This window comes from Ischnura elegans, chromosome 12, assembly GCF_921293095.1.
Source record: "Ischnura elegans chromosome 12, ioIscEleg1.1, whole genome shotgun sequence".
Taxonomy (NCBI): Eukaryota; Metazoa; Arthropoda; class Insecta; order Odonata; family Coenagrionidae; genus Ischnura; species Ischnura elegans.
This window is the reverse complement of record NC_060257.1, coordinates 85,143,193-85,171,137: the sequence shown is the minus strand read 5'-3', so window position 1 is coordinate 85,171,137 and position 27,945 is coordinate 85,143,193. Positions and strand designations below refer to the sequence as shown.

The 27,945-nt window shown below is 37.2% G+C and overlaps 1 protein-coding gene across 1 annotated transcript; it reads right to left on the bottom strand.

The window, feature by feature from the left end:
- Nucleotides 1-2,488: 2,488 nt before the first annotated feature.
- Nucleotides 2,489-12,937, bottom strand: LOC124169430 (deubiquitinase OTUD6B). The gene is made up of 5 exons (XM_046548026.1): nucleotides 12,622-12,937; nucleotides 12,372-12,517; nucleotides 11,911-12,215; nucleotides 8,730-8,952; nucleotides 2,489-2,997 (listed from the first exon to the last, which is right to left on the bottom strand). The coding sequence occupies exons 1-5, from the start codon at nucleotides 12,701-12,703 to the stop codon at nucleotides 2,758-2,760; spliced, it is 996 nt and encodes a 331-aa protein (XP_046403982.1). The 5' UTR covers nucleotides 12,704-12,937; the 3' UTR covers nucleotides 2,489-2,757.
- Nucleotides 12,938-27,945: the final 15,008 nt, after the last annotated feature.

Genomic DNA, 27,945 nt, shown 5'->3' with positions numbered 1-27,945 from the left:
TTTCCCTAAGAAAATATTTAAATAATGCTTAATGTATTCCAGGTATCAGTAAGTAATTAACACATTTTTTCGTGTCCATCAAAAGTTGGAATGTCTAAATAGTTATCATAAATATATTTTCGATAGATAATAAACCTTCGGAAACATTAATTACATGACTTATTTGCCTCTTTCTTACCATTTTAAGGCACATTTTGAATATGTTTTATCTTTCACCCTTTCACTGAGAGGTTAAACTAAGTCTTTCCCATTTTTTTAATTTTTTTTTCTGCTAGATTCAGTCATAATTGGCACCTGGTGATATCATGCATGTCAATGTCCTCTACATTATTATGAGTAAGTGGTTTAACACTAACTTACACTCACGTAACGAATACCTTGTGGCAGTCTTACGGGTGAACAAATACTGATCATTATCCTACAAACAAAAAACTATGCATGCATAGTTTTTATACGATAAAAATACACCGTGTCGGGTACCAGATGACTATTTCTGCGCAATTAATGAAAACAATATGTATTAGCTACCAAATATAAAGCTTGTGATGTAGCGATTTACGGTGCGGAAACTTAGACGACGACAAAAGATGGACAAGAAAAGAATGAAGTCATCCGAAATACGAGTATAAAAAACAACGGAAAAGGTGAGATGCACGGAGAGGAAAAGAGATGAAGAAGTGCTATCCATAGAGGAGAGATTTGAGGTACTTACGGGGGGAGGAGAAGGATGAAGGTAAGGATAGAATGAAAGGGCCCTAATGCAATGGGCATTACTGTTAATTAAAGTGGTAAGTTCAACTTGGGAGGGGTGCAGGCGGAGTGATTCGTAAAATCTTTCATGTAATCCAACATTCTCAAGATACCTTTTATATTAATCAAACACACTCCCTTTTCATTTCAGGTAAGTTTTGTTTTTTCATGACCACCATAACTGGTTGAGACACAATCATAATGCCACGCTGATGTTGCTCGCACTATTTTTCTTAAAAAAACATCGAACAATATTAATGTACAGGTATTCCCCAGAAAGTAAAGAATAACATTTCCTACGACACATTGCAGTCTGCTAGCTTGCCATTTTTCTCAATGCCCATAAATATCTCGCAACTTCTTTCACTGAAAAATAATTTATCTTCAAAGCAATTCAAGACAATCTGACTGCTCACCTGAAAAATACAATGCAAAAATTATCTTCTCTCATAAATCAATTTCTTTGCCGTTGGTTTTTCTAGGAAAAATTAAAATACTTCTTCTCATTTTATATTAACAGAATGGGAATAAGTTACGGTATTCAAAATGTAGGCACCACTTGTCTTCCAAATACATAAACTTTAACTAGGGGGTAACTGATATTTCACTTGTAATCATTGAAAAATGTCTGAAAATTCTTCTCCCTCAAGACGGGTGAACGCGAGCATGGATGGTAGCTGTGACGCAAAAAACAATATTAACATTGGCGTATATATTTTTGTATTTTCATCAAGACCATGTTGAGAAAAAAATATTGGAGCAATATGCTCGAGATGTTCCGAAAATTTTATTTGTACTATATGTGCTGTATAAGTTTACCAAATGATTCGGATGTCCCCTCAATTCCTCTCACTATGTGTTACTCGCCAGAAAAATCCTTAAATTCTTCTCCACTTTCTTCGATGGTGGAATTGTTTGGCTGTGGGGGGGGGGGGGGTTCACTGAGACCTTCCTACCTCTGAAATCATGCTGTGGGCTCTTGGCGAGGGTTAAAGTAGTCAACGGGCACCATTTGCACAACCTAATCAAATCAAATCGGTCTCCAGCGGACAAGGAACGCGTAAGCAATACGCGAAGGTCGACTTCGGAGAATAACGGAGACGGCTGCACCAGGTATGTGGACCGACATTTGGAAGTGACTGTAGTATATTACCATCATTTAAAAAAATCAAACTTGTTCGATATCTTGCTTTACTTTATAAGATCGTCTTAGATCTAACAGGAACTAACTTAAGCTGTTAGGGTGCCATGCATTTGCGCGGACATTTTTTCTTGTCCATGCCATACTGAAATGTACTTGTATCTTATATGCAATCAAATATGTACAGTAATTTAGTATTGTATCAATCAATTTTAATACTAATGTAATTACACATAATCATTGTGCCATTTCAGTCTCAGTCACATGAGCAGAAATTGAAAACCACTATGTTTGAATTTACATTGGTCCTCTGCTACTCTACTGATCAGAGGCACAGCAACAGCTCATCAGCTGAACTCTCCCCATGACTTTCACAGCCATTGAAAATTATTATGGGTATTTTTATTCACAGCCAGATTGTAAGCCTAGACACATGAGATATCATGGGAGTTGAATTCAATTTTTATTAATTTGACTTGTGCATGGAATTACGTACGTATATACATACGTACGCCTTAATTTTCTATTACCAGACGAACACCATTTGGATCCCACAAAACTTTCACCAAATAAGCGTAACAATGGAATGGTACAAAATTTTTTGGGTGAATAAATAACAATTTATTCATAAAGAAAAAAAAAGCAATTCACTGATTAGGCTAACATTTATAAATTTCATGTCACACAAAAGTCAAAATATCATCACTCAATAAGTCCAAAAAATTTAATAACAATGTTATATCAATCGGCTGAAGCACAACGTCATTGTTACAATTGTGTATTTTATAATATTGGAACAATATTATAAAATATCCAATCTTTCATATTTTACAAAAGAACAACAATTCAGCCAAGGTTACCTTGAGTCACTTATTGCAATTTACTAGCTGCTGACCTTCCAGCTGATCACTTTCTTTAGCCTTAGGACGAACAGAATTGTAATGTTCCCCCAATCCATAGGCATGTCTATGATATGTTAATATCAAAGTCTGTGGTTCACCATTGACTTTAGAGGAATCCTTGAACTCTGTACCCAAGATGACAGGTGGTCCAGAGCCTTGCAGCACTTCAATTGGTAAGTGCAATACATTTGAGAGGGCACGTAACTGGAATGTAAAAAATAATTGCATCAAGAAAAAGAACAGTCTAGTTGTCAATGGAAATAATTCCCCTACTAATAATTAGTTTTTACCCATGGCAAACATTGTGAATTTCACCTCTATTCATGCATGCAAAGTTTTAGTCCCATATGGCTCCCATGTTAATAGACCTCTGGACAAAATTTTAATTTGCCTTCAAATATGTTCCAAAAAATCAACAAGTAAAATAAATATATTTGTAAAACGTTTATTATATGTAATAATTTTCCATTGAATGTTTTTTAATTGCAAGAAAAGGAAGCTTTTCTCATCAGCAGACACTCCCACCTCAATACTTATTTCCATTGGCTGACGGAAATATGACGTCAGCTCATGCAACCATGCGGCGGTACCATGAAATCCATGGGGGTTCGGCGGATTTGCAAGGAGATCTTCAGCACGGATCGGCACTTCGTTAGCGTTTCACTTTGAGAAGTGTACATAATATCGCCGTGACGTGCTTTTCCGAAGAGTGAAAAAGTTACTAGGGATATTATTTTGCTTCTGTGGGCATCATGGATCCTGGTTTCGATAAGGGAGACACGAGAAACTTGCCTAAAATTTCAACTGCCTCAATGTTTACATTCATAAGTAGAAATAGTAACTACATGTTAATCCGTGCGAAAGATCCACAGAGAAAAAATCATCCGCCTTGACCAGGATTTGAACCCGGATCCCCCGATTTCCGGTCGAGTGCTTTAGCCAGTTAAGCTACCGAGGCGTCATTCTTCCCTGTGGATATTTTCGGACACTACCGGACAAGGTGTTGCTGGACTGCTGAGCATATGATACCACAAGCAGTCCAAATCGTGCGCACAGCGCCACAGCCAGAGAGCAGGCCCGGACATAGAACACAAAGAGGTGTTCATTCTTGACAAGTTTAAAGTATACCGGGACTAGCTGCGGTGATAACTTTTACGAGAGTCACCCGGGCCTGCTCTCTGGCTGTGGCGCTGTGGGCATGATTTGGACTGCTTGTGGCATCATATGCTCAGCAGTCCAGCAACACCTTGTCCGGTAGTGTCCATAAATATCCATAGGGAAGAATGACGCCTCGGTAGCTTAACTGGCTAAAGCACTCGAGCGGAAAATCAGGGGTCGAATCCCGGTCAAGGGGGATGATTTTTTTCTCTGTGGATCTTTCGCATGACTGTGCATTGCGGGTGACTCCCGTTAAAAGTTATCACCGCAGCTAGTCCCGGTATACTTTAAACTATCCATTCATGCAGCTGAATACAAATATTCCACATTTAACAGCCAAGCATGGATTTAGTCTTGAAATGGGTTACACCATTGTGAGGGGTTTTTTGGAAGACCTTATAATTATTGCTATGTATTACCATTAATAGTTACAAGAGGGTAGATTTCCCAGAGGCAACAGAAAATATGTCATAAAAACATTTCAAAGAAGTGGGAAAATCCAAAAGGATTGAAAAACATGACTGCCAACAATTCATCAATATTAAAATTTCGAATACTGTCTAACATTGGAATTGAAAGGGAACAAATACACGAAATGCAATTCATGATCATAGAGCTTCATCCAATCAAAACTGGAATAAGCCTCCAGAAGTATTTAGATTTTACTGATTATAGCACACTAGGATTGGCCACGGTGATAAGTTTATGGAGTCACCTGCAATGCACTGATGTGCAAAATTCCACAGAGAAAAAAATCATTCACCTCGACTGGGATTTGAACAAGAATCCCTTGATATCCCTGCAAAGTGCTTTAGCCAGTTTAGGTACCATGGTGTCACTCCTCTCCGTGGAAATTTATGGACTTTACCAGACTTTTTATAACCGACCCCAAACTAAACTAATCCGACCACATTCAGACTGTAAAAAAGAAAGCCATGTCTCTGTTAGGCCTTCTTTACCGCTTCACGGAAATTAAGGATCCCATTGCACTTCACTCCTATTTCTCAACGATTGTCCTTCCCATAGTTTTGTATTGATCTCCAATTTGGTCCATGTCAGTCCCGACTAACCTAAAATCCCTCGATTGCATCCCCCACTTCTTTGGCAAAATAGTTAGGCATAAAGTCCCTCATTTACGCAATATGTCCTCCGATGTTGTATTGTCTTCTCTTTCTTTGTCTAATCTGCAGAATCTTAGACTTAAAATGGACTTCAACTTCCTACACAACATCTTGAACTCGACTTTTGACTGCCCTGAACTCCTCTCTCTGTTGAATTTTAGAATACCGACTCGTTCGCTCTCCCTACTCCATCTGCTTATTCCCAGAATCTCCCTGACCAAGCGCTCACCTTTATATCGCCTCTCCTCCTTTCTAAATTTGCTCCCTCCTTCCATAGATCCTTTTTACCTGTCACGCAAATAATTCACTGCACAAGCTCTGTCCCATATGTCTTCCAATTGAATGTCATACTTTCCCCATGGGTTAATTCTTTGTTTGTTTTTATGTTGTTATTGTATTGTGTCTAATTCATGTCATTGTTAAAAATTTCACTGTAAATTGGCGTCATGGCTGTATGTAAAAATTACTTAAATACATAAATAAATAAATGACAATACGGTCTGGGCTGCTGAACATACAATATGTGATCAAAAAAAGACTGCACTGATTTTATTCTGTGCAAACCATTCAACGGAGCAAAGTGAAACAATATGCTACATTTTGCAACACATCTGACAACTAAAACGAGAGGTGTCACGTTTTTTTACGTTAAGTAGTTACTTAGCAGCGGCGCTACGTGTTGTAGCGTTTTTTCATTTTTCAACTTCAAACTTCACAAAAGGGTTCCCACTCTAACTACAATAAAATTCACGGCTTTTTCCAGGTTTTCAGGGTATGAATGTCATCAAATTCACAGTTTGTAGAACAGGCATTTTAGGGCAGAAATATTGATCACGTAACAGTCATCGGCCTGACATTAGCTAAAAATGTAACAAACGCAAACGATTCCTTGAATGCAAATGCAGCAATGAAAGTGCTGTCTCTTATGACGTCACCTAGAGTCAGCAAAATTCAGGTCCGGCTAAAGGGTGTGAGTGGGAAAATGGAGAGAGCAGGATGGCAGGGAAGTGAAGAAGTGCCCGATTTTTCGCCAGGGTTATTAATGTCTTCCAATCGCAGGCTTAAGGTCTATGTGCTGTCATGGCACACGGACCAATACATGATTGCACTTTGAATACACTTGTGCAGATAAATGTGTGGACTCTATCTGCACGTGACTCGGCCTTGAAACATGATCGAAACATAGATTTTTCTTTTAATCTGTCTATCGTATTTCTACAATCAAGTTTGAGAGATTGCTAAGGTTTTATGACGAAATTCACCGCTATTTCCAGGTTATTTCATGGTAGACGAAATTCACCGCTTATTCACAGTTTTAAGGTTCTCACGGTTGAGTGGGAACCCTGACAAATATTGTTATTACACTGTATAAACAAACTCGGGAGTGCTCTCTCACTCCTGTAAGTGCCTGTAAAAATTTTCCAAATTTGATAAATAAATCATTGTTGGCCATTGTACATTTATTTCCAAGGAAATACCTAAATGTGTGAAAGTCCATAGAGGAAAAATATTTTGCCTTTTGTGGGAATGGAACCTGCAGGGCTACTCTACTAAACGGTGCCATACGTATGGCCGGCCGTAAGTTTTGTATAGCCTTACCCGAAATTACGGCCTATACCGATTCTACTCTCGTGGAGCCATATCGTATGGCTAGGCCAAAAGTCTTAACGCTCTTTCTGTAGGCGAGTATGAGAATTATAATTGGTACTATAAGGTGGGTTCACTTTTTTAAAATATAGTCATTTTTTGAAAAGGAAGTTTGTTCCAACATGGATAAAAAATTAATTCTATGGTCCTTAACCGAAATGGACTCTTATTAAAGGATAAATTTTGATTTTCTTGGAACGTGTTAAACACTGATCTGGTGGCAGACGCTGTGGAGCTTTGAAAAAAGTGAAGAACGCAAATCACGGACGAGAAGAAGCAGAAGAAATTTGTACACAATATATCCTCCCTCATGAACCGTAATGCAAGGAGAATCTTAAAATATAAAAAATTTCATTGCGGATATTTCAAGTTACCTACAGCTTTTCAAAACAAATAAGTAAGATATCTGCTAGCAAATGTAGCACACAGAAAGCAAATTAAAGCCCGTTACTACGTTCACTTTAATATTAGCTAAGGCCATTTGACCATATGAGAGCATACCTAACAATAAATAAGAAAAAAGGTATCCAACTATCCTAATCATTTTAAGTGACTGTTGAATTAAAGAGAGCTCACCATGGTAAATCATGGTAAAATCATAGACGATAGCACTCGCTTTCCGTTATTATTTAATACATAATAAGTATATGTTCCCTAATGCATGAATGTTTGTTTAAACACATAAATATAATGGTTTAAAAGCCAGAGGTACATTTCATTTCTGAAGGATATGATAACATGGTGCCTATCACTAAAACCTCTCTATAGTGAACCTCCATGCATCAAATTGCACAAATTTTGGTCCCCTCCATTACGATGTAAAGAGTTTTTACTGTATGTATCAGGATTTAAGGAAAAATGGGGAATAATGTACATCTGCACTCTAGTCACAATACGTATGCGGCGGAGGTATTAGGGCACTAGCCCCTTACAAGGAAAAGAGAAGACAAGAAGGCGCATGTTGTAGATATTTGACAACTGCGTCCCACCAAGCCATTATTAACCCTTAACCAGTGATGTGCAATTCTTGTTACATTACCAGTGACGTGCGATCTGGGAGACCGCAATGAAACAAAATTCATAAAACGTTGCAAAGTCATTTTTAATGCTTAGTTTAATGTTTCTTTGACTTCTCAACTATTATAAAACTTACATTTAATATTATGCATTCCAAATACGAACCAACTTTTCCAGTAAAAATTGTTATTTGAAACAGGATCAAAAAACTGATATCAAAAACACTTAAGTTGTAGTTATTATACTAATTCTTTAATTGAGTACTTAATTATCCACATTATGCAACTAAAAATGCTTCCTTACAAATTATTAGTTACTATTCTTGAAAAATCACTAGGAATTGTTTTTAACAACTTTTTGAATTATTTCCACCAGAATTATGTTTATTGGTTTTTCCAATTTAGTGATGTGAGGTCTCAAAGACCACGTCTAAAATTCAGTTGCAAATTTTCAGAAATAAGTATTAAGAACGTTAAATTTTAAGAGTTCTATATCCTTGTTATACAAAATTATGGCACTCACGAGGATTATAGATATTTTGAAATAGCAATTTTGAAAACAGTCATAATTTTAGAAACGCAGCGGTCTCTCAGACCACAATTCACTGGTTAAGGGATAAAGTACTTTATTGATTGGGGAGAAATAAATTCCTATGACTATCCATTAAGCAAAATATCACTCATATTTTATTGTTTCTGCTGGCTCTAGCCTGTCAGCTTCCAGACTAAGCTCCCAGGAGTTTTCGATGAATTGCATAGCTTTCCTTTGTACCATATTATGCTCACGCATTGTCTTCATGAGCAAGAGAGGAAAAATATTCTAAAAATGAAGTCAAGTAGCATCAAGTGTGCTTGCCTGTACTGCCCAACCAGAATGGCAAAAATTTACCAACCTTGCAGCACTAATGCAACAATATGCATTCACATTCCCATTCAATACCTGAACTAAAATAAATAGGTACCAATTGGGAACATCAACAATAATAGCACATACCTCAACCTGTCCACCCCACGCTTCTTGGCTGTGTTCCACGCGGTCGCAGTACATTGAATATTCTTCGTCATTCAGTGGATCTCCACTATCCGCCAAAGGAGTGATGAAAGGTAAGAAGTCATTCTGATTTTGACGCAAATGCTCAGCTGTCAGCTTTCTTAAGCTCATTACACCCATAGATTTTCCTACCAAGGATAGCTGATGATCGATAGCTCCATACAGACTGGAAGAAAAAAGAATTGCATCACAGTGAAGGCCATGGAACCACCATTAAAAAAATAAAATGGAGCTCATTCATTAGAAAGAAATAGACACACATTTTTACTAATGTAAGGATAAAAGTAAGGAAATCATCCCTTCCTATTAGAAGCAATTAACCCATTATAACTCAATGTTACTTCTAGGTAACATCAAAAATGTATACATTTTCAGCTCTAGTCAGGAAAGATTTGAACTACATGCTCCTTTGTGATGTAAAGTTTAATGGTGAAATATGTACATAGCTGCCACAATAATTATGAACGAGAAGAAAATTTTCATATTTTTAGATGAGAAGTCTTGAGATTTAATTTCTCCCAGAAGCAGCTCTGGCTTAGAAAGGAATAACGTATAAGTGTAACAGGCGACAAGCACGTGAAAATTATTTTAAATGGAAAACAAGATAAATAGATTCTTCTTTAATTCATCGCTATACAAAAGAACAAAGGGTCATTAATCACTCACGTTAATGCCAACCTTACGGGAATCAAATAATACTTCCCAGTTTATCTTTCCAGCCGAGTTAATATGGTTAATTGTTACTGGAAATTTTTAATTTCTATGTTGACATTTACCATCAAGGAACCAATTTATAATTTACCAGCCCAGCCCAGCATAAATGCACAATGTAAAAGATGTCACCCAATTAATCTGGAGGTTGCTAATGGCTACAATTACACATTGAGCACACTTGCCAAATGTAAAGCATTGACATGGATTAAGGTAAGTCAATGCTGTTTAAGCTTTCCCAATTCCCTTTGAGTAAGGATTTCTACTTCCTGTATTGTCTGAATTACTGAAAACTGCTTCACCCATAGAAAAAGAGTGTGACAATGAATTTGGCTGCATTTTAACAAATAAAGCAACCAATTTGTTAACTCCATGAATGAGATCGAGTTGGAAATTAAATAATTTTTTCTAAGTGTATTTTTGCAATTTAATGAAAAGGAAGAAGAAAGCATATGAGAGTGAAACAGACGACTTAACATTAAAACTGATTCCCTGCCAACAGATGATGCCCTCTAATGCTTGGGAATAAAGTAAGGGGACTAAATACAGTTGAACTACGACTCTAGGAAGAGATGCCTATTCAGATTTTCTATAAAAAGAAAGGATGACTAAAAGAAATAAATATGCATGTCAACAAAAAATACATCTAGGGTTTCGTTTCTGAGCCTAATCTACCATAATATAGGACATAAGCTTCAACACCACGACTTTCCTAATATGGTAGGCATAAAAACAGGAATTCATTTTAAGGCCTAGTTAAACCTGAAAATTAAAACATGTGTGAATGCAAGAGTAATTTCGGTGAACAAGAACAGAACATGCACAAATACAAGGCACATTTTTTAAATAACATTTTGAAATTTTTAAGAAACCAATGAACTTTTTCTTAACATTTTATTTTTAAATAAAAGTCCAACTTGAAACTGCTTCTCCACATAATTTCTGTTAACATTAAGAACCTTTTCATGTTGATTAACACGCTGTTGTATACCTTCGACATAGGAAATTGCCACCTGAGTTGACAGCCACTGCATAGCCACAGTTTTTATGCTTTTATCCTCATCATGGAGCTGACCTGTAAGGTGTTTCTTCAGATTAAAAAAAACGAGGCATTTATTTTGCACCAGGTTGGGACTGTATGAAGGATGATAAAATTGTTCCCAACCAAATGATGAAATGAGATCTTGAGTTCAATTGGCTGCATGTGGACGGGCATTGTAATGCATGTCTTGACATTCCTTCAACGTCAGGATGCTGAAGGTCAGGATTTTTACAGTCAAATTGCCAGAGACAATGAAACATGTGTAACTTTTGTTACACCTGAATCAAAACGGAAACGCATGGAATAGCGGCATTCGACATGGCCCAAGAGAGTGAAGTAAAAACAGAAAATTGTTTGCACCATGTTTTTGGACACGAAAAGGATGTTGCTTGTCAATTTTTTTCCTTGTGGTGACACAATAAATGCTGTGAGATATTGGGATCCTTAAACAAATTACACCATGCAATTCAGAACAAAATACAATGAACGCTGAGTGAAGGGATCGTTTTGCTGCATGACACTGCTCACCCACCAGATCTAATTGCAACACTAGGTTGGAAGTAATTTCATCATCCTCCATACAGTCCCTACCTAGCGCCAAATCACTTTTGTGTTCTTATTTCGACTGAAGAAACAACTATGGGTTCATTGCCATGACAATGATGAAAGCATAAAAACAAGTTTTGAAATTGCTGTACACTCCGGCTACAATTTTCAATGGCGATGGTATACAGAAGCCATTCCATTAAATGAGTTGGAAAACAGCCGACATATCAGACCTTTCCAACAGCATTCCAGCTGTTTCAATTTTCAAAACAGATTCAAAGGAAGAGGACATCAGCGCATCAAATCTGTTGGAAATCAGTTCCACACCTGATGAAAATCAGTTTTTCTTTCAAGAGTTAACATTAATGGAAATCAGGAAGAAAAGTAGTTTCAAGGGTGGCGTTTAGGTAAAAATAAAATTTTTAAGATATGTTGACTTTTTTATAATTTCAAAATGGTAATTATTAAAAAAAGCGTTCCTCATATATAGGCCAAATTAGAACAGGCTCTATATTCTGTTTGTGCAATCTCACAAATTTGGCAATTATATGGTACATTTTTTCTTTCATTCATTTCATGCATTTACACATTAACGCACATAGGTTAATGCATTGTGTAACCACGAGCTGGATAAGTCAATCATAGTACAAGAGTTCTCTTTCTCAATTCGTGGAAAAATATAGATATTTCTGCATTTAAATTGTTATTATAGTCTCTTCCAGTGCTAAGTGGTCGACAGGATGGCAAAATATTTGAAGAAAACAAAGGAAAAAGATAGAGAATTCGATTATTATGTATAATTTCAGTATATAGTCATCAACCCACCAATTGCCATCGGATGGAATCTGATGCAGTTCAAGATTCCTACTGCTTAGGATTTTACCAATGGCGCGGCCCTCTATCGCTCGAGGTCCATTAAGAGCGGCCTCAGCTTCCTCCTGTGCAATCCTCTCGTTGCGTTCCTTCTGTTGGGAAGATCGTTTATCACGACGTCTTTGAGCTTTTGACACTCGCTGCTGGTTATTACTCGCAGGCATGTCATCGTCAACCTTATCAACGTCATCAGATACCTTCTCTTCTTCAGGTGAATTTAATTCAACACTTCCAATGGCATCGGAAAGGTCTGTAACCTGCAATGAACACAATAGATTCAACATCATGTCAATCACTACTAAAATACAGCCGCAATGCGTTATAGGGCACAAAATCGAAAATCATAGTTAGCTAAATTCTTTAGAAATGAGTAGCCACTTCCATTGCGAAAAATAATCAAATATATAACGTACGTCAGCATTAGATGCTTTCAGCTTATTCAACTCTTCTTCTTGCTTCAAGTCGAGCTCCGTTTCAAGCCGCGCGATTTCTTCGAGTACTTCCTTCTTTCTCTTCTTGTCATATTTGTTGGAAGACTTCTTCAATGCGAGGACCTTCCCTGAAACAGTCAAAAAAAGATGTGGTATTGTGCCATGATCACACCGGGAATGCTTACACTTCACTATGATTCCAAACGACCTTTAATAAGAGACACAAGGATACCTTGAAGTTCCTTTCTCTCCTTCTTATGCCTTTTTATTAGCTCTTCCTCAGCCGTTTCACCATTCTCGTGAATATCTGACATATTGACTAGTAATCCTCATCGAGCACCCTCGTCTCAATTGTACGAACAATGAATAAAAATTAAATTATACCCACAGATAAAGAAACGCAAAGGTCAAGACACACTGAATACAATATAACGATTAGAAAAATTCTTCATAACAAGGTCTTTAGACCCATTGAAATAATGAATTTCAGGTTTTCACGACCTACTCCACCTCAGTAGCAGTCGAAATTGAACAAAGGAACAGGAATTTTGGTACACGGAACGATGGATCGACTCTGTTACCTTTGATCGATATACACGGAAGGAACTGGAAGCCGACTGAAAGTCACGTGACACGACGACGATGTGCGCGGTTTCTTTTAAATCGGCACGGTGTACCTACCACAGTTTCTATTTTTTGTGAATAACATAAAAAGTCATATCCATGTGGAATAGTTTATAATATATGTGACTCATATTTCTTACTGTGCACAGAGTACTAACAAAGGTAACTTACAGCAACTGCATGAAACCGCAATAAAATAAAGTATTTCCGTGGTAAAATAGCACTTACATGTTTTTCCTCCTCGAGTTAACAATAGTAAGTGAAGAATATGTAAAAACCTAAATCTTTGGAAGTATAGAATACGATTACCAGCATTAAAGTCTTATTTAAATTACTCTTGGAAATAGTTTATAGTAAATATTTCTTTTCGTTGAAACAAATAACATGTAACAAAGAATGCATTTTTTCCACTAGGTACACGATAAAAAACAAACGAAAGATTTACTCAAATGCTTATAAATTGCTAGAAATTCTTAAATAGCTCACCAAAAAATACTCACAACTCCATTTTAGCCAGCAGCGGATCCTCGATAGGGACGATGGGGGCTATTGAGCTCTCCTCTCCTGTATATGCTAGACAGCTGGACAATTTTACTAATTTATCAAGTGTAAATTAGATACCCGAGGGTACTGACCTATTCTCCGTCATGAAATTCCCTTTTTAGGTTTCATATGGCAATTTATATCTCATGGATGGAGATAGGACCGTATAAAAAATAGAATTAAATGAGGAGGAGATACTTTGAAAAGAGCCATTCGGAGGTGGGGTATCACCAAAGTCTTACGCTGACTAACATTGGAGAGGGGACTCAAGACTCAGTAGAAACCTTCCTAAATAAATCCTGAATCACACGATCCTTTCTTCCGTCCCTCAGCGTGATAGCTACATCGATAGGTTTTCAGAGACGAAAAGAGTGATCGCTGGAACCAATATTTTCTAAATCAAACAGTCATTCGCACCAGCTGTTTCTCCATCACATATTACGTCACTTTCCGCATTTACCATCACGGACGGTCTAACCAGGTCGGCGATCGCCTAGGGCCCCGAGCTTATGAGGCCCCCTAACGCTCGCGTCGATCGTGAAGCTTATATGAAAGGTGTAAAAAAACCCAGATTAACTAAACCAAAGTTTTTTTTCGGTTATAAAAGATGGTGTTTTCCTATTTTTTATTACTTAAATCGAAAGATTATTATTCCTGGAGTACGTATTTCACGATTTTAGATTTTTAAATGAAGATTAATTTAATAACTAATTTCAACACTTTTCACAATCAAAAAAACTTCATTTGTTAAAAAAATACTTTGTAAATTCATGGTTTTTCAATAATTTGTTTTCTTCTATTAAGGAAAGTAATTGTGCTTTTATATTTCGGGGGTGGTCCGGACCCACCAGACCTCCCCCCTGGCTACGCCACTGTAATACATCTAACGAACTGTAATATTTCGACAAAGTTACTTCGGAGACCGTGTCTTTTATTGAAATGGAACAACCAGGAACAACACAAAAAAATCCAACCATCCTCGTGATCATTTCAGCCGGAAAATGGACTACGTCACTGCATGCGAATTTTACGCCATCAACCAGCACTTCACTCTCCGAGATCTGCATTTAAGCGGGTCGTCTGGTTGGCGATTTTACCACTTGAGGGCATTGTAAGCACACGTCACGCTGTTCTTCGGGGAAATGGGACATTCCCCACTCGGATTTGACCGATTAATGACTTCACTTACCCTGCAACCCACTTCGTGCCCACATCTCACCGTCAAGAGCACATTCTTTTCATCTCGGTGGAGAATCATTTGAGTATCACGTTCATTGTCCAACGAACTGTTCAGAAGCGCGCACAGTATCCAACTCGAGAGCTTTGAGTTCGAGCACTAGAAAAATCACGCCGTCGAAAAAGTCAATCGGAAAAAAAGATTCTTTTTGGCCACTTCATGGGAGGAAATGGATCCCATTCAATAGTTCGTGGACGATAAAAAAGAGCAATATCGGAGAGCGTGCTCGTCCAAGCGGAAGGGCAAATGGCCGACATATATATAGATATATATAAAAGAAACAAAAGAATTAAGAGTTGCGGGTCGCCCCCGAAATGGCGGCGCGGAGCCAAGCGCGTTGTTCGCGAGGCTGTGGGAATTGAGGGTGAATCTAGCGGGAGGAGGGGGGGGTTCCCTCACTGGCCTTTTAAATAAAGTGTTCGAAAAGTTCTCTCGGATAAAGGGGCAGGGGTACGAAAGAGAGAAGGGTCGTGCAGTCAAATGAAAAGCACTTGGTAGCACTTGGACAATGTTGCCGGCAGTGGCAAATCGGGGAATGAAATTGTTGGAGGAAATACTAGATATCCAAGAGTACTAAATTTTTTGCATATGTATGTATTCAAATCGTTATGTAAGAGTTTAAAGAAAAGGTTAGTGAAGAGTTTGATCTGGAGTGTAACTCTCTACGGTGCGGAAACGTGGACACTGAGGAAAGAAGACGAGAGAAGATTGGAGGCATTCGAGATGTGGGTATGGAGAAGAATGGAGAAGGTGAAATGGACGGTGAGGAAAAGGAACGACGAAGTGCTGGATATGGTTGGCGAGGAGAGGCAGCTCTTAGATGAGGTACGGAGGAGACAGAATGTATGGATGGAGCGAATACTTAGCGGGGAGGGGATGTTGAAAATCGTGTTAGAGGGTAGAATGTTAGGGAAACGAGGGAGGAGAAGTAAAAGAATAGGATTTTTAGATAGATTGAAAGGGAGTAGGCCTTACTGTGAATTAAAGAAGGTAGCGCTGGAAGGAAAGGGAGGCTCCCAAAACACTTCTTTAGTACTCCATGGAAACCTACCTTAATCGGTAGAATACTATAATCATATATTCAAAGTGCTAAGGATATTTCATGACTAGGTAACCCATGCGAAAATTTCGCACTTTCAAGCTCTCAGGGAATAAGTATTTTAAGGGAGCGGTGTAATTCGGTTTTGAACAGAGAAGAAAGTGTATCATAAAGTACTTTCTTTATAACTGTTTTCTTGCAAAAATATAAAAAACAAATACAACACCGGCAAGAGATTTTGGTACCAGTAGGAACAATAATGACGTCTGTTACTGAATAATGGGACGCAAATAATAAAAATTCTTTAAAGAAAATATTAGAAATAACAATGCCGTCGCCTTTAACGTTTTGGTTATGAGTTTCTATGACACAAACATAAATTTCACGAAAAATTCGAACTCTAGAAAATACTGCGTACGACTGTCCATGCGAAAAAAGGGTCTCTCACACTTATTCATAACAATTTTATACCTTTCACCCACGTACAATCACTTTGTGCATTTCGAACCATTTTTATTTTTGTTATCGTCAATCCCCGTTGATAATAATTTTTGAATACTTTCAACCCGATATTCTTATTTATTCGTGATACACATACCTTACCTATCTTTTAAGTTCCCTGCACACGATGTCTCTTTTAGAGAAAGTTAAACATTCTTCATACTTCTTAGATTTTATTTTTAATATTTTTGCCTGCTTTTGTCACCTTTCTTTGGTTTAATTATGAATTTAATTGGTTTTCAAACTTTATTTTTGAAGGTAAATTGACACTTTTAAGCCAAATTAATAGGTAATTAGTGAAATTTGAGATGAAGATTGTATTTATCGTTAGAAGCCGATAATTAAACGTTTGTAATGATAACTCATATATTACTGTAAGTGCAGTATCAACGGAGCATATACGAAATGACAGAAAAAAGACCTTTCTGTAATAATATATGTGATACGGGAGGCCATGAAAATAAACCAAGCCCATGCGGAAGTAATAGAATGACAGAAACATTTTCATTTGGAGACTTTCGAACTAAAAAAAGACAGAAAAAATGTTAAATACTTTGAGTGCCAGCTGCTAATTTTTCAAGCGCTACTGAAAAATCCAGCCATTTTTACTATATTCGCAATTTTTTAAAAAGATTAGCATCAAAAATATATTTATATCGATGTGTATTTCAATAAAAATGGACTTTACTCTTTATTATGAATGACTTGAGTAACATTTATTGCTAACTTTTAAATATATTTTTTAATAATGAAAACCTAACGATTTTGAAAAATGAAAAAGTTGTAACAAATGATATACCGCCATAAAATGCATAATATTTTTATCACACTCAATTTTAGCTATTTAAACTATGGAAATCATACAAAAGCATTGTTTCAAGCAAATCATTCAAAATCCTGGAAGAAAAAATGGGTCAGTGCTCCCTCAGCGAACGGTTCTTTCCTCCAAAGAATTTTCACAAAAAAGTAGGCTGAGTTAGGGGTGCCGGTAGCTACAGAGGATTTTTCGTCCTCAAGACATTAAAAGAACTCTTTTTCAATCGAGCAATTGATTTTTGAAATAACGAACCACTAAGCAGTAAACTGGAAAAGTACTATGGGCGAAATATTACAGCTTCACGCAAACAAAGTCAATAAAATAGAAAGACGTAACATTACGTCCATGGCAATCCACAGAAGGATTAGCAGGACGCAATACTACGCCCATGGCGCGCAAAAAGTTAAAAAATCATATAATACAAAAAAAAGCAATACCGCCAGAGCCTGTCAAAATCTTGGATGATAGAGGATGGGTAATATTGGTAATATGCAATCTCCAAATCAGTCGATAGGGATAATAAATATACTAAATCTGATAATATGGACGTTAAAACTTCGTTTAAATTTTCTGCACGCTCAGAAAAACACAAGGAATTCATTTTTAATATAATATGCTTGCAAAAACTGCGGAAGGTTATGATGCTGCAGCTAGTGATAGAAAAATGTCTAGTGCAGCTAATAATGGGTTTTTGAGCAATCGATTTTATTTTAAATGAAAAACTGGACTTGTCAACAAAAATCGAAATTAGAACCAATATATCGATAATCGGAAAAATCAACCGTTATAAAAAATCCTTTTGTACAAAAAATGTTTGTTATCAATCAAAAAGACATTCAAAATACCCATTTGAGCAGTAGAAAAAATATACTTAGAATACATACTAGAATTATTAACAGTAAAAATTTACAAATGCGCTCACATTAAAGTTTTGGGATCATCGTTTGAAAAAATTCGGCTTAAATAAAATTTTTAAGAAAGATGAACTGATTGAGATGATTTTTTGATGATGGAGGGCGTGCCTTACCAGTATTACTTGCCTTAGATAAAGGTCTTACACTCGTTAAGGATGACGTTATCATAGGCTGGTAGTGACGCTGCTGAGATCTAACAGAATAGTCAAGATCGATGCGAAAAAATCGAGTTGGGATCGAAACTCGAAGACCAAGGTTCGATCTCGATTTCTTCGATCTTTGGCATTTATAGCACGATTTTCGATTTTAATCAAGATTGATATTTTCGTCACCAGCTGCAGTGAAGTGAAACGTGTTGACTCCTTATTAAATAAATATTTATGTGGAAAAGTGAAAATTATTTTTATCATATCCTAACTAGGGATGGACGGATCCAGGATTTTTTTTTGGATCCGGATTCGGATTCGGATCGGATCCTTGATTTTCGGAGCCGGATCTTTCGGATCGGATATTTTCGGATCCAAACGCATTTTCAATTTCCTGACGCTGAGATTCCCCCGATGATTGTTCGATCTCTTGGGAAGAGTCACACTATGTGCCGGTCGTATTTTACCTTCTTTATTTTCCACGGCTGAAATTCTCCTACGTAACCTCTGCGAGAACTTGTAAACAAAACGGTTCATGAGTAGGACAAGAATCGCATGCGACGGCGCATTCGAAGAGAAAATCGGAACCCATTCCACACATATGTATGGGGCGTTGCAATCATTGAAGCTATAAATTAAAATTTCGGATCCAGATCCGATGTCTTCTGCGACTTTGGATCCGATGTATCCGATGAAGGGCAATATCCGCGGATATACCGATCCAAGGTATCCGATCCGACCATCCCTAATCCTAACACAAAAATACTACCATAGGTAATCCGTACAAAACCCAAGCACCCCACGAGGCAAATTTATGGCTACGTGCTTTCTAAGTGGAGTGCTTTTCGGGGCGGTATTTCTCTCCATTCCTTTTTCACCACGCCATTGGCTAACGACAATAAAGAGCGGACTCACGGAGAGTTATACCATCATTCCCCAGCTCAAAATCAGAGACAAAGGACAACTAACCGAGAGAAACAGTTAAAGAGATCGAAAGGGAATTTTTTAAAAGAGCAATCGAGGATCGCCACAATGAATGACCGTTGCCGGGGAACGGGAGGGTTGAAATGGGCTGTGATTGAGTTAATAGATGGCTGAAGAAAGGGGGGGGAGGTTTCCATTACGCTTTGTGAGCGGTTGACGTGGGAAACAGTTTTTAACCGATCTTGCTCCTCTTAATGCAAAGTTGGGTTTAATGAGTTGTAAAGTATTGGGTGATTCTCAATTGTTGGGGTATTGTTTTACGTAGAAAGGCAACCGCATTTTTATCATTTTGATAAGAGATTTCTAAATAATTGCCATGAAAATAGCAGTGGCGCAGCGAGGGGGGGGAGGTTTGGGGGTTAAAAGATCAGAGATCAGAGAAATTTTTAAGTTAAATTCATTTTACTCAATTGGATTGATATTACTATTAGAATAGTGTAAGGATGAATAAAATATCTCTCAGAAAGTCGTAAAACTCACAATTTTTAACCATTTATCTTAAAATTCCGCAATTTATTAATCTCGCACCTACCGCTTATCCTGGTGGGTATTCCATACCCCCACACACCCCGGTATTAGTTGCACCTAAACCCCCCCCCCAGCCTTAATTCCTAGCTATGCCCCTGGAAAATTGGAAAATCTTTGACGCTTCACCGATTTTCAGCATTGATTTCAGTATTGTGCGAAAATTCCAAAGAGAAAAAGTTATTCTCCTCTAACGGGATTCGAAAACGGATTCCTGATTTCCGGACCAGTTATTTAAACATTAAACCTACCGAGGCCACATTCTCCTCTGTGGAACTTTGTGACTTTACTAGGCAATATGGTCTGGACTGCTGAGCGTATTATGCGACTAGCAGTCCAAGTCGTTCGCTCAGCGGCACAGCCGGAGAGAAAAGCCCGGACTTCGAACATATACAGATGTGCGCTTGTTGAAACTTCCAGTAATTCTGTAATTATTTTACTAATAACTTCACACAACGCACAGGACAATATTATTTTACTTCAACTCTAACAGTAACTAATAAACAGATTAGATCTCTTAGATACAATATTCAACACTCTCTCTTAATTTTTTTTCTTTGGAAACAACAGAAAACAAATTACATCATTCAACACCATAAAACTTTTCTTGAAAATTACATCACAGAATTAATTCATATAATTATAACCTTAATGCAACAAATTAATCACACATTTACGTTTTAGCAAAAATTAAAATTCCTTCAATTACTTGACAGTAATAAGTTTTTATGTGCATGAAACTTGATACTATTGAGGGGCTTTGTAAATATATCGGCTAACTGATATTGTGTTGGACAGTAATTTAAAGTCACTACTTTTTGTGACACCTTTTCGGAAATGAAATGATATCTTACATCAATGTGTTTACTTCGTCTATTATGCTGTCCAGTCTCAATTAGTCGAATAGTGCTTTGATTATCCACATGTAAACTTACACTCAATTCTTTACCAATCAATTCTTCAATATAGGTTTTTGCATATATGACTTCCTTCACACATTCAGCTGCTGCAATATATTCTGCCTCTGTAGTGGAGAGAGCCACAATTGGTTGTTTACGTGACCACCAGGCTGCTGGACCTCCACAGAACATCAGGACGTATCCACTTGTGCTCTTCCTAGTCTTTAAGTCACCTGCATAGTCATAGTCAGTATAAGCAGTCAGAGTCAAATTTGATCTTCTTTTGTACCGAATACCCAGGTTCTCTGTATTCTTTAAATACTTCAATGTTCTTTTTACATTTTCAATGTCTGTTTTTGTTGGATTTTCTAGACTTCTGCTTTCATAGTTGACTGCAAAAGCCATGTCAGGTCTTGTTTTATTCGTCAAATATAAAAGACTACCAAACACTTCTCTGTAAGGAAACTTGAGAACACTATTATCCCTTTCTTCCTGCTCGTCAACTCTTTTCCTAATTTGAAGTGGTGTATCAGCTCCCTTGGTATTTTTCATCTCAAATTTATCTAATATATAATCTATATACCCCTTCTGAGATAGGAAAATAGAGTCCTTAGTTTTTGTTACCTCTATGCCAATTAACACCTTTGGATTATTTCTTGTCTTTGTTTCAAACTCTTTTCCTAAACTATATAATAAACTGTCTATATCAGATTCATTTTCTCCTATTATGATCCCATCATCTACGTACACAGCTAAATACAGAGTTCTTTTCTCATTTCTGAATACACACTGCTCTGATTTCAACTGAAAAAGCCCTCTGTTCAGTAAAAACTTCTTTAACCTTTGATTCCATTTCAAGGGTGCTTGTTTTAATCCATATAAGGATTTTTCTAAACAACAAATTTTATTTTTGACACTAAAACCCTCTGGCACATGCATGTAGATTTCTTCTTCTAGTTCTCCATAAAGGAAAGCTGTTTTAATATCAAATGCCTTCATTTTGTAATTATTTTTAGCTGCAATGGCAAACAGTATCCTCAGTGATGTTGTATTCACCACTGGGCTGAAGGTTTCTTCATAGTCAATTCCTCTCTCTTGTTCGCAGCCTCTAACTACTAATCTAGCCTTGTATCTCCCGTCTTCTTTAATTTTGAATACCCATTTACTGGTTAAAATTTTCTTCCCTTTGGCATCTTGAGGACTGACATATTTCCATGTTTCATTTTTCATCAACGATGATTTTTCATCTTCAATTGCTTCTATCCATTTATCTTTTTCCTGTCCAGTTACAGCTTCATTATACGAAATTAAAGCCATTTTACATTGATATTCCTTCAAGTTATCTGGTGCTTTAAGTTTATTTCTATCTCTAAGATTGTAGTGTAATCCTTCATCTTCTTCTTCTTCTTCTCTTGCAGCTGTTACACCTGTTTCTTGTACTATATCTTCTTCATCTTGATTTTCTACCTTTGCTCTTTTTATGGTCTTTTTAATTTCTTTCTCTTCCTTGAAGTTATTTTGAATTTCAGGAATGAAGATTACATCTCTAACTACCTCAACTGTTCTTTTATCCATAAAAAATACTCTTACTCCTTTTGAACAATCTTCATATCCCACAAAAATCCCTCTTTTTCCCTTGGCATCCCACTTTTGTCTCTTCTGAGATGGCACATGAGCACAGACTTCTGATCCAAAAACTCTGAGCTTTTCAAAATCTCCAAAAGGTTTACCGAACCATAACTCATAAGGAGTTTTGCCTTTTATTGAGCTTGTTCCAGTTCTATTGATCACATACACTGCAGTATTAACTGCTTCGGCCCAAAATTCTTTGCTCAGTTTCTTATTCAACAACATTGTTCTAGCTGATTCTACCAAAGTTCTCATCTCACGTTCAGCTTTCCCATTTTGCTCAGGATTGTAGGGCACAGATTTTTGATGACAAATGCCCTCACCTTCAAATAGTTTTCTTACTTCCTTATTTGCAAACTCAGATCCATTGTCACTTCTAAAAATTTTAATCCCTTTTCCAGTCTGATTTTTTACGTATTTTATAAAAACTTTCAGCTTTTCTTTCACTTCGCTTTTATTTCTGAGAAAATATACTACTTTGAAGTGTGATAGGTCATCTTTCAATAACAGAAAATACTTGCTTCCTCCAATCGACTCTGTCTCCATCGGTCCACATAGGTCTGCATGTATTAATTCACATATGCTTTTAGAGCTACTGCTGCTTGGAGTGAATTTTCTTTTTGCATATTTCCCTTCTACACAGGAACTGCAAAACTTGAGGTTATTTTCTATAAATGGAATCTTATTTTCTTCTAAAACTCTTTCCACTAAAGTGAAGTTTTGATGACAAAATCTATTATGCCACTCCTGCAAAGTTTCGGATTTCTTTGCCAAATATAACTCACCAGTTGATTGCCTGGTTGTTCGAAAATCCATTACGTATAATTTACCGGATCGAATTGCTTGTGCACAGATTTTATTGTTCATGTTCTTCAATACGCATTTCTTATTGTCAGACTCCAGTTTGTATCCCTTATCAAGGGCTATTCCCATAGAGAAAAGGTTAGTTTTAAGTTCAGGCACATACAAGACATTATTAAGGATTGTTTCTATCCATTCTTCACCGTTGTTCGCCAGAAGTTTTACCGTCCCGCAACCAACCGCATCCAGCGTTGATCCGTCTCCAATTTTTATTTTCTTGGGTTCGCTAATCTCTTGGTATTCCTTAAATATTCCAATTTCATTGCACATGTGTTCGCTGGCTCCGCTGTCTAAGTACCAAATTTCTTCATTTAATCGTTCATTGAAAAATGCAGTAGAACTGATGAATGCATTTTTGCTTGTTTTATCATTCCTTTCTTCATCCTTCAGGAAACGGCATTGCTTAATAAAATGTCCCGGTCTCTTGCAGTGATGACACACTTTTTGATTTTTCGATCTTTCTCGGAAATAACAGTTCTTTTCTTCGTGATTGTTTTTCTTACAAATACTGCAAAACAATGGTTTGCTATTACATTTATTTTTGTTCCTCGAGTATTTCGTTTCCGCTCTTAATGCTGAGTTCTGTATTACTTCATCGTTAGAGCTTTTAAATTTTTGTTCCTCTGCCGCCAATCTCGCTACGAAGTTTTCAATTGTTCTTTCGTCTTTCGCGGTAGACTCCCATGCCGTGCTGAAATTTTGATAATCAGTGGGCAGCACACTAAGTATCTTCGTTATTAACATGGTTTCATCAATATTTTGCTGTAGCATTTTAAGTTTGTGAACTATTGATTGGATGTTGGAAATATTCGTCATTATGTCGACACTCTTCTCGAAACGGAAATTGTAGAACTGTTGCAGTAAATTACACTTCTGTTGCTCTGTATCACGTTCGTATATATTCGTCAGGGTTTTAAACATATCATGGGCAGTAACACAAGACATAATATGCACCATTATCTTTTTATCAATAGTCGTTATTATATACTTTTGTGACTTGGCGTCCATCATCTTCCAGTGACGTATGTCTTTTTCATCTTTCACATCAGCCAGACGTTGGATTCCGTCGACCACGTCCAGTAGGCCACTTGCTCGGAAGAATATTCGTATTTGGAACTTCCACAATTCGAAAGTTTCAGCTCCTTTTAGTATTTCAATGTTTGATAGATCTTCTGTCATTGTTGCCGAGTGCGTTATTTTTACAATCTTCTTTTCGTTTTTTGTTAACACCAATTTTATCTTTTTTCTTTCTTCTATTTTTTACGTTTTCTTCAGAATCTAAGCGTTCGGTGGATACTGGTGTCTGGGTCCATGACCTGTTGAAACTTCCAGTAATTCTGTAATTATTTTACTAATAACTTCACACAACGCACAGGACAATATTATTTTACTTCAACTCTAACAGTAACTAATAAACAGATTAGATCTCTTAGATACAATATTCAACAGCGCTCTTGACTAATTAAAGTATACCGAGACTAGCCACGGTGATTACTTTTACGGAGTCACTTGCAATGCAAAATTCCAATGCGAAAAATCATTCACTTTTACCGGGATTGGATACCGTATCACCCGATTTTCAATCGAGTGATTTAGCCAGTTAAGATACCGAGACGACATTCCTCTCTGTGGAAATTTGTGGACTATACCAGACTTGATTATAGGATGGTATACCGGAAAAGATGGACCGGAAAAGGTACAATTTTTGCATCATGGAATACTTCGTAAAATTTATTGCCGTCGCTATTCCTATTATACTTCAATTAGTTATTTCAGGATGTTAATTCCGCCATAATTAGGTGCAAAATATGTTTTGTTATCCCTTTATTTAATACACTACCCATGGGATTTATTCCCCCTTTCATTAAAAAAAATAATTTTAATAAGTGGATATGAAGCGTATACTAAAAAAAATTTGGAAAATGAATTTCACATCTAGTTGCTCGCATCTCTATTTTAGAATAAAACTATATATACCATATTTTGGCTATCTTTATGAACTTGCTTAGTTTTTACAATTGTGCTCATGCGAAATCAGTAACACCTTTGGCTGAGAAAATCAAAAAACGAATTCCATCATTAGCATGGCATTTAACGCAAAGAACAAACTGTGAACTGTGAGAAATATGAGAAATGACAGCATGTAAGGAAAATTAAAGCTTAAATAAATTGTTTGTATAAAAAATAACCGGCAAATAACGTGGTTGGAGTTAACCATTTCTATTTATCATCAATGGAAAGCAAAGAATAACGAGGTAATATTCTTGAATTACTTACTGAAATGTTTATAAGCTATTATTATATAGTAATTGTGATTCTCATGTCATTTCTGAGATCAAAAGCCTACAAATTCCAGTGAGTAAATTATTTTTCAACGAGGATGCCAATTTCAAATAACACATTTCAATATCTCCAATATTCATTTTTCAGGTATTTATAAATTGTGATTTTCGTGTCAGGTTCGATATCAAAAGGCTACACATTGGCGGAGCGAGCTTTACTTTTTCTACTGAGTACGCTATTTGTACCCCATTTTTTAGTTTTTAGATCAATTCCTCCTATAAGTCTTTAATAATAATTCCTATTTTCTATTCGAACGAATATTCTTACGTTTATCGCACTCTTAATTCACATGTAGTGCATTGCAGCACTGTGTACGTAGCGATGACGATGTTATTTTTCTCCAATCCGAAAGGCTTGGAGAAAAATAAAGATAATGCTTCAATCTGGGTGCTATTCTTTGAGTCTTGTCCAAAATAAATGCCTGCCTCCAATATCTGTTGGTTCCAATAACTGGGATCTACCGAACCGAGAATTGTGTATTTATTTTAAGATTTGGACGTTGCGTAACATGAAAATGTGACCATATTTTTAGCGGTTTTTCCCCTACTTGACGATATAATTCTATTTTACGTCAATGATAGATGTGGAGAGAATGACTTGAAGAAAAATCATGATGATGCTCAGGGGAGCCAACTTATAAAAATATTGGGTGTCCCATAGCCCATTGGGGTCTTGCCCCGGCATATTATCTAAATTATAAAGATTTAAAGTTTTTTAAAGCATTTTAGAAGAGACATATGATCAATATAAGAACCCTGAATAACTGGATAATCCGGGGAAAATTCATAAGCCCGACGAATTATTTCCTCACCCCTCCTAACGAATGTTTTGAGGGAGCTATGGCCATCTAAGGCCACATGGAGTCGATGCCACTGATAATGCTTCAATCTAGGTGTTATTCTACGAGTTATATCGCAGGTAAACGTCTACCTCCAATATCCGGTGGTTCCAATTACTGGAATCTGCTATAACAAGAATAGGGTAGTTTCCTTCATCAAAGAAAACGAAAGGCATGATTGCGATTCGTTGCCCACCATTAGTGTATTCATAATATACAAATCATTCGGTTTTAGAAATCCCAGTTTAGACGAATGCTAATGGTCATTTAACGGCATTTGAAAAAGTCCAGATTGGCGCCCATGCGATGCCACTCCACGTGACGTCACAGGGACCTAGATGCTATACTAGTAGGAGTTTTGCATCGTCTGAGATTACCAATTCATGCATGAGGCACAGAGCTCACGGAAACATCTCTTAATAATCATCCATTAAAACTGCCTAAGTTCGGAAAGTTTTCTTCGTTTGATAAGGTATTAATAATCCTTATTTAAGCCAAGCGCTGCATACTAGCAGAGCACTCTTCTACCTGCTTGCAACCTTCATCGTACCAGGGCTCAAAGACTCGCCCCAAGGTCACCTCACGGGGCGACAGTGGGAAACAGAATGACGTCACACGGGGTTTTCCCAGCATTCATACTTAGCCGTCGCGTTTTCTCGCGCGTGAAAATGTTCACTTTTCATTTAACCGCGAAAAATAGATATCGTCATTTATAAATCTAAAAGCGTGAAATGCGTACTCCAGTAGTAATAATCTTTCGATTTAGGCACAAAAAAATAAAAGGAAACCACCCTATTATGTATTTATTTTAAGATTTTGGACGTAGCCTGAACCGTGAATGTGACCATATTTTTTCACGTTTGGCTCCCCTGCTTGACGATTTAATTCCATGTCACGTCAAGAACGCCCAAATGAAAGGTGTGGAGTGAATATAGTTGGCCATAGGAAATCGTCACAATAGCCGAATCCAAAGATCCCTGCTGAGTCGTCAATTCTCCCGCATGTGGTTTCACACTGTTCCCATTCAGGCGTCGATTCCATTATTCGCCAACAGAGAGCACTGCGAGCACGGGAAGGGATAAAGCTTTAGAAAGGGGAGATATAATGGGAGTCGAAGAGGAGTCTCGAATCAATTAGGTGCTTCCGAAAAAGAGTCGAAAGTCGACGGACCCCCCAGGCAATGGCTTAATCGATGGCCTAGCCCCTAACCTTTCGAGATTCAAGGATACCGCACGTAAGGAATTGGGAGGCTTTCCCCCCATGTGAGAAATATAAAGTAAAAATAAAGTGTAAAGGCCGTTTTACACGGGGCGCGGAATTGCGCAGGTTAAAGCTGCATTAATGTCTAAAATGGAGTGGAATTGCGCGAATGCATGAACGAAATTAGAACAGGGGCTATTTTGCCGTCTCGCATCCACGTATTCTCGCATGTGTTCTAGCAATTCATCGCTTTACACGACGCAATTTTGATTGCGCCTTCGCACGTACGTCAGATTGTGCAATTCCGTGTACCGTGTAAAACGGCTTCAATAGTCGGTATGCAGTAAGGATGAAATTCGCCTTGAATAAATATTTTTTTAAACGACGAATTTCATCCTCGCCCTGTACAGGGTGGATAAATGTTTCTGGGCCAACTACCACAAAAATTATTAGAGG

Coding starts and splice junctions, on each gene's coding strand:
- LOC124169430 (XM_046548026.1), bottom strand. CDS start 12,703: ATGTCAGATATTCACGAGAATGGTGAAACGGCTGAGGAAGAGCTAATA. Junction 12,216..12,371: donor TGAAAGCATCTAATGCTGAC/GTACGTTATATA, acceptor TGTTCATTGCAG/GTTACAGACCTTTCCGATGC. Junction 8,953..11,910: donor ATTCCATCCGATGGCAATTG/GTGGGTTGATGA, acceptor TTTTTCTTCCAG/TCTGTATGGAGCTATCGATC.